The sequence below is a fragment of the Ailuropoda melanoleuca genome, chromosome 5 (assembly GCF_002007445.2).
Source record: "Ailuropoda melanoleuca isolate Jingjing chromosome 5, ASM200744v2, whole genome shotgun sequence".
NCBI lineage: Eukaryota > Metazoa > Chordata > Mammalia > Carnivora > Ursidae > Ailuropoda > Ailuropoda melanoleuca.
The window spans coordinates 24,498,971-24,506,771 of record NC_048222.1 but is presented as its reverse complement, the minus strand read 5'-3'; the positions used below and the strand labels follow the sequence as shown (position 1 = coordinate 24,506,771).

Here is a 7,801-nt window from a genome sequence, read left to right as displayed (position 1 = left end):
GAGCGCCAGGAGCTCCGGGTGTGTAACTGACAAATGAAGACACAGCCCTCTGCCCCTGGCTTAGGGAAACCAAAATCACTGAACTGAACCCTGAATTTCTTCGGCACGGAGAAAGCATGTTTGCAACGGAGAGAGCACTTCAATAAAGGAGTACCAAGTTTGTGACTTATTTTCTTTAAATGTTAACGAGGCGTGGGGATGGGAAAAGCAGAATGTGCCCTACGATGGCCAACCGAGCACCGAGTACGAGGTAAGCGATACTGGAGTCGGGGCTGCGGGGCTGCGGGGACCCGGGACCGCGGCATCAGGAGCCTTGGGCAGGTGAAGTAGGAGGAGCGGCATCGTTGGAGGCGCGAGGGGCAACCCCGTAGACGGCGATTCCCGAGAGCCTGGCGCCACCCAGCGGAAGCGAAAAGAACTCCTGCTTCCCCGGCGCGGGCACCCAAAGGAAAGGGGAGGCGCACCCCACAACACCGCAAAATCTGATGGTTTTTTGGAGGGAGGGAAGGAGGCATTCATTTGACGACTCCACAGCTGCATGCCCAGCCTTCCCAGTTCACCCCTTTCCACCGACAAGGGCACTGTGACCAGACCCCGAAAGCATGTCCTCCTTGAACCCCAAGACGAAAAACGCTTTCTCCTAAAATGCAAACTACGCCCACGGAGCAGCTTTTAACGTTGACCTTTAATGCAAAGCAGGGATGTGCGTTTGCCGTGCCGGCCGCGCAACTGCAGGCACAGGGGAGAGTCAAAGTGGAGGGTGGAGGAGAAGGCGACGAGGGCCGCGTAAATCATTTGGAGAGATTTTTGGCCCGAGTCCCTGTTTCCGAAAGGTTGCGGGATGGTTTGACGTTGATTATATAGCTGCTTTCTTTTCAAGTGCGCGCCCCTCCCCACCGCAGCCCGCCTGGTGTGCGAGGACTGTGTTTGAAAGGGAGGAAGCATTCTTGAAGTGGTGGGTGATGGATTGTCTAAACCCTTCTGGGACATATAGGGCGGGGGTTTTTGAGGCAGCTCATCAATAAAGACCCCCCTGGAGATGGGAGGGGGTGGCTGGAGAACAGCCCCCACCACGCAGCCTGAAAGAACCAGGCCTGGAAAGGAAAACTTGCAGCCAAGGGGGAAGGGCATGAGGGAATGAGAGGAGGGTAAGTGGGCCCTGGGCAGGTGAAGACTTCTCCTTGCCTGGATCCCTCAGCCACAGGAACCTTTTATGCTTCACCACGTGGATGCCCCACGGTGATTCATTGGGGGTAGGGAGTGGTGACAGAAAAAAGGCTGGTGGGCTCCCAACACCAGGGTATCAGGGGAGCAGGAAGGAAAGTGGAGGTGCCAGAGGCACCGTCAGGCCACCCTGATGTACTAGGGGTATTCTGTTCTAGACTTCTTTTCAAAGCCCCAACCGAAAATCAATCCACCTCTCCCAAGTTGGAGGAGGGAGTGAGAATGTGGGAGAGAGGACCACCGGGCTCAAGCCATCCATGGGTTTCATGGGCTCAACAGCTAGGACCGGCACGAGGAGGCCACAGCCTCTAACACTGAAAAGCCCCCTTCCTTCTCATGGGCAGCCGCCTTCAGAGATGCCCCACGCAGGGTCATGTAGGCTCACATACATGGACTCCTCTGGGCTCTTCTCTAAGAGGAGGCTGCCCTGGGGTTGGCAATGCCGATGGGGAACGCGGCAGCTGCTAGCTCGTTGGGAAGACTAGAAATCTCCAAAGCAAGGCCAGCTTGGAGAAGCAGCTTTTGGGCCTCCTTTAGGATGGGTGGCCTCAGTTTCCCGGAGAGCCACTGTCTCCCATGCCTTCCCTGTCTCCTTTTCTGTGCTAGCTCTGGTGAGTGCTGGCTTCCCCCTCGTCCTGGCCTCCCGGGCCTTTTGCCCTCTGTGACCCAGAGCTGTCCTCCTCCCGCAACCAATGGTCAGGCCGCACCCCAAAACAGGGATCGACTGCCAGACTGGAGGAGGGGCAGGGAGGAGAGTAATGGGGATGGATGAGAGAGAGGGCTCCCGAAAAGCAGCTTCTCCAAGGCGGCGTCTGGGCGCCCGAGGTCCCGAGTCGGGCTCTGGGCGCCGAGCACGTTTTATTTATCCCCACAGAGGATGCTGGAGGACAAAAGAAATATTTGGACGTCAGCACTGATTTATATTTTTGGAAGAGCTACGTTTCCTTTTCTGAAGAGAAGCAAGCGCGCCCCATATCCTGAGCTCAGCAGGGAGGACAGGAGGGGAGTTTTGATGCTCCAGGAAGTTCATCCATCGCGGCACGGAGCGCTGGGCCCGGCGCCCCGCGGAGTTCGCTGCCCTCGGAGATATTTATTTATTTGGAGGGAGGGGGAGGGCATGCGGAGAGGAGACGAATCAGACACGTGAAGAAAACCCGACCACGGCTGGGTCGGGACCTCCAGGGCGCCTCCCGGCCTGCCGGGTCAGTCTGGTTCCTCCGTCGGGGGGCGTTCGAGGCCTGGCCTTGCGACCTCGGTGCGCGTTTGGCTAGTGCGTTCTGCTGCCCTGGGGGCGCACACTCCTTCGTTCAGTGCCCGAGGCTAACCCTTCCCAGCAAAAGGGTGCCTCCCAGGTGGGCCCGGCCCTCCAGCCCGCCCGGCCAGGCACTCCCGAGGCCCAGCCACCTTCCTCCAGAACCTGGGTAGATAAGCAGAAGCAGTGGGCGCGAGGCCTCCCAAGGTATGGGGCCGCAGAGGAGGGGGTGCGCGGGCCCCGGCCAGAGGCACAGCAGGGTGGGCTCAGGGGAAGTGATGCCTAGCTCAAAATAGCCTTAAGGGCCCGGCTCCTGAGACACGCCCTGGTTCCTCCGGTTTCTGGCTCATCAAGGGGGACTTCCCTCCCAGCAGCAAGAGTGGACGCAAAATTAACGTGCTGAGGGGCACCAGCATCCACACTTACTTCCGCCTTTTTTCTCCCAAGACTGGGAATGTGCTTCCTTCGCTCCTGGAAACCCCGACATTCCTGTCCCCTTCGGAAACGCACAGACTGTCTTTTCCAGCACTGCCCCTTTTCTGTCCTCCTTGCAGGCATCAGAGCTGGCTTTTAGGAAGAATGGCGACCCCTGCCACGGAACCCCTCCTCTCAGGCCCCACCTATAAATGCAGCAGGCTGTGGACGATACAAAAGGATTGTCCACCGGAGCCCTCAGGGTGCCTGGCCTGGTACCACTAAGCCGGCACCCAGGTCCAGGCCTGCGGGCAGATGGGCCCTGCTCCTGGGAGCATCCCAGTGTCGTGTCTCCCAACCAAAGGGCACCAGGGCCTTGAAATCTGAGAAGTGCTGAAATAGGAAGAGGTGCAGTCTCTACATGGGGCTCTGGTAGATCGGATCCGTCTTTCCTTCCTCTCCAAGAACCTCAGACCAGGTCAGGAGAGGTATCAATTCATGCCTACCGCCAGGCCTGGAGATGGGGGCTAACCGCGGATCTTTCAGGAAGGTGGCTATAAAAAGAGGCCTGCCGGGGACAGGAGTTTGGAGAGCGGAAAAAATCTATCCAAATAAACACTTGGAATTGGGTGGCTGGTGTTCAAACCCGGAGGTCTGGGGGGTTTCTGGACCGAGGAAGAAGAGCAGACGCCTAGAAGGGTGTAAAGTCCCCACCGTTACCCCTCCTCTCCAAGTTCCCCTCTCCTCGGCGCCTTCTCCTGGCCTCCTGGCTGGATTTTCTATTATAAATTAAAGTTTCTAGAGGGGCCTCTTGTGGCGCGTAGGCTCGCGGTCTTCCTCGGTTTCCTCCAACAAGCCGACATTCCCTGAGCCTCAGCACTGAGCCCGTCGTCCCCATCTAGAAAGGCCTCGGGGGAGCTGGAGAATCCTCTACACACGTTAATTTTGTACCAAAACACAGGGGGAATACAGTGGTCAGTTCCAGACTGATTTGGGAAGAGGTTTTGCTCCAGCCAGGCTGGCGGAAGAAGGGAGGGGCAAGCAGAGCGAGAAGTGCCCCGAGGAGGCGAGGTCTTAGATGGCAGTAAACAGAGTCGGTGCGGATGCGTCTGTCCGGTGGGAAACTGGTTTAGTCTAAGCCATTTCATGTAAAACCCACGAAGCAGAGTAAGTATGCTAAGAACATAAAATTTAAACCGCAATAATGAAGAGATTTCCTAGAATAAAACGCCGATTACAAAACAAAATCGGAGAAACCGAAGCTTCCCGAAGTTTACATTCCCCTGCGCTGGAGCAGGGGCGGGGCCTTGGGATTTGGAGCGGGAAAGGAACCCGCAGCCCATACGGAGACAGTCAACCGAAGGGGGACAGAGCACCGGCGATGGACAAAGGGCGGTTGCACCCGACGCTGTGTATTTCTGGTAAAGCGAGGAACAGCCTGGGCTCATCTATATTTATTTTAACGAACCATACCTTTCCTTCCAGTAAGAAAAAATAAATCAAGATTTTTGTTGTTTACAAGGCAATGAAATTCAGTCGGGAAGAGCTCACCACCATAAGAAAGGACTTCGGAGAGAGGGAACCGTCCTAAGCAAGGCTATGTATCAGAGACAACTTTCCTTTTAAACTGTCTTCTAAACAGCAATTCAAATATTCTTGCCAGGGATAAAGAAATTGGCATGATTTGTTACCGCATGCGTTCTCACCCAGGAGACCCGTATAAATCAGTAATTAAAACAAAGTTAGGAGGTTTTGTTGCAAGGCAGTGGAAGCAGCACTGAACTGGGATCCCAGGCCCCCCACTACAGGCCAGCTTTGTCACTTCCCCAGGTGTGACTTGCAGGGGGTCATCTGATCTCTCTGAGCCCCTGTTTCCTTATGGCTAAAGGGGAGATAATTGTGTTTAGACCACGTGGTGGTGACATGATGTGAGTGGAAAGCCTTGTACCTGTGAAGTCTATAAGGAACAAATACAGAGGTTTTATATTTCTAGACCTAAGGGTCTCTGTTGGGGAATTTCCATAGGCAAAAATGGGGTCTGCAAGAAAGAATTTTCGAGAAGAGCCTCTTCCTGCTCAGATAACTAAGGTCATTTACCTCCATATTTTTGTGGAGTGCAGGGGTAGTATTTAGATCCCCGGAGAGAGAAAAAGGCTTCAAGTCAGCAGAACTGCTCCTGGCTGGAGCTGTAATTCCAATACCTACTGCCTTTCCAGGACCTCTCTGGCCTCCTGTAACATTCAGCAAACTACAGGTGATATTTCTTGCAAGTTTGGAGAGTTTAGGTAAAATGGATTCCATTGTCCCTTGGATTGGATAGGGAAAGGAGCCTCTAAAACTCTCTGATATTTTAACCTGCATGGATTTTAGGGTTGGTGCTTTTTACTCTTCCGTCTCTGGGTCCTAAAACCTTGTAGGGCCTGAACTCCAATGTACATAGAATTCTTAGGTGTGGACAATCAGAGAGGGTTCAGTGACAGTGATATTTACTTGCTTGCTGAATATTCCCAAAATCCATTGTCCATCACCCTCTCCTACAAATGAGATGATTGCCTTCCTTTTCCTTCTGCTCCCACCTGGGCCAATTCTATTCCCACTAAACACACACACACACAGTGAAGGCTATATCAGTGGGGCTCCTTTTAGTTACTCTCTTTCCTCCTCACTCCAGCTTCTATTGTATTTAATTATTTTTCAGACACTCAAAGCATTGATTTAGTGAGCCCACTATATATATACTTCTATATTTAGTTACTTACATTTAAATTATCCCACGTAAAATGACAAAAGGGCGTAAGAGGAAAAAAACTAAAATAAATGGGGACCCATCCCCAAAATATGCTCCCAAGTCACTCAGAAATTCTTAGAAGTAGTAACAACTGCAAACCTCCCTACCCTAACTCAATCAAAACATCCCACCCGGAAAAGACTGACTTGTTTCTTTTTTCTATTGGAAATGAGCGGTAAACTGAGTTCATTTTAGCCGTGTTTTCTTAGCTGACTCGCGGCTACAATCAAGCCATTTTCGGACACATTCCCATGTAGGTACCAGGGGTGCTCTGGAGGAAGCTGTCGACGCCTGTTCAGCTAATTTAGGTTTTCTTTGTCTAATTACTGTGGAGCTTAGGGAAAAGGAGCCCGGCTCAGGGCAGTAAACTGACACTCAGTCTCTGTGTGTGGTATCCAGGCAGGGTTTGATGGAAAAAGCCTGCTTCCACTCAACTTCAGGTCACTGTCTGGGGCCAGCCCCAGCCCAGCCCCCAGCTTCCCCCTTCCCACCCCTCCCTCTCCTCTGCTTCTGCAGCCCCACTAGCACACTCAGCCAGCAGCAGATACTCTATTTAGTATCTCCAGGGGCACAGATAGCTAGTGCCATCCCCTCAAAACCTGCCTCAGTTCTGTTTCAAGGCTCTTTGCAGCTGGCCTTTCTCTGGATCCCAGACCCATGTCTCAGATGCTCTCATCCTAACCCCCTCCCCAGGCTCCCCAGCACAAATCCTTGAACCTTCTTGCCTTCAGAGTAGACACAGAGGTGTGCCCAGCCCAGCCTCCCATTTGGTCCTGTGGTCTGCAGCACGTCCCCTTCTGGGCCTCCTGCATCAGCCCTTGTGTGGCCCAGCCAGCTCCCAGGCCTCGGGCTCTCCTCCTCCCACTTCCAGCCCCTGTCCCTGGTCAGACTACATTTCCTTGCACGTGTAATCCAATAACTAACTGTCGGGTCTCATTGGAAGTGATTCCTCCCGAGGGCACATCCTCTCTCCCAGCCTCACTCATACTTAGAGAGGAATTAGCCACACTGGGTGGAGTGTTCCACATAAGGCAGCTCGGAGATGGCACAGCATTTTTGGTGGACAACATGAGACTGAGGAGGTAAACCTAGGGACAGTTACACACCCCTTCAGGACCCACTATAAACACAGCTACCTCACTTATCTCACTCAGTGTCAGCCTTCTTTCTGCATTCCTCTTCCTTTCTTCTTCCTTCCTTCCTTTCCTTTTTTTTTTTTTTCTGCAAAACATCAAGTGGAAAACGGAAAGGAAGTGGAAACCAACGCAAACATGCATCCTATTCGACTGTGTTTCCAGAGTCTCTAAACCTTGGTTGAATTTTCTCTATCTATACCGGTCTTCTCAAAGTTGCAAAACTGTTCGTGATCGCTTCGGCAGCGGAGAGGGGGGTGCTCTGCAGCGCCTGGGCTTCTCGCCCTCTACTAGCAACTGTTGCGGAGCCTACAGGCCCTGTCAGAAAGAGAGAGGATTGGCACTTTACCTTTGGGCGTGTGGCACCCTGGCGTGTGGCTGAGGGCTGTAATGTCTAAATGAAGTTGACAGATGGTGTCATTGCGGGCACGGGGGGAAGGCAGCTAAGGAGGCTCCCGGCGGCGGCGGCGGCAGCCCCAGCACCAGCGGCAGCACCACTCGGCCCAGGAAGAGCCGGCGGGAGGTGGAGGACGGAGACGCGGTGGGGGTGAGTTGAGGGGGGGGGAGGAGGAGGAGAGCGAGAAGGGGGAGGAGGGGGGAGACGGGAAGAATAGGTGGGTCCGCTTCGAAGGGGCTGCCTGGTCTCTGGGATGGGAGGCAGGGGTTCTGTAAGAGGCGACCAGAAAGAAGATCTCATAGAGTTATATATAGGTGGTCGAGTTTTGCTGGGGATGGGCGTCGTCCCAGCAAAACGTGACTTAGTCTTCGGTCCCTCGGTTTGAAAGAGGGTGGGTAGGTGAGAGGGAAAGTGGCCGAGAGAGGAATTAAAAGGCCGAGGAGAACCCTGGAGAGAGAAGAGCAAGATAAGAGACTGAGCTGAGCCTGCCGCCAGGTTGGGAGGGGGGAGGAGTGAGCGCTGAGGCCGAGCAAAAAAAAAAAAAAAAAAAAAAAAAAAAAAAAAAAAAAAAAAAAAAAAAAAAAAAAAAAAAA

At 53.4% G+C, this 7,801-nt stretch overlaps 1 protein-coding gene across 1 annotated transcript in view; it reads left to right on the top strand.

The window, feature by feature from the left end:
• The first annotated feature begins 224 nt into the window (after positions 1 to 224).
• Positions 225 to 7,801, top strand: part of FOXF2 (forkhead box F2) — a 13,362-nt gene continuing 5,785 nt past the window's right edge. Inside the window, exons 1-3 of the mRNA XM_034660204.1 lie at positions 225 to 250; positions 624 to 833; positions 7,223 to 7,358. Coding sequence (XP_034516095.1) covers positions 225 to 250; positions 624 to 833; positions 7,223 to 7,358 — 372 coding nt within the window. The remainder of the gene's footprint in view (positions 251 to 623; positions 834 to 7,222; positions 7,359 to 7,801) is intronic.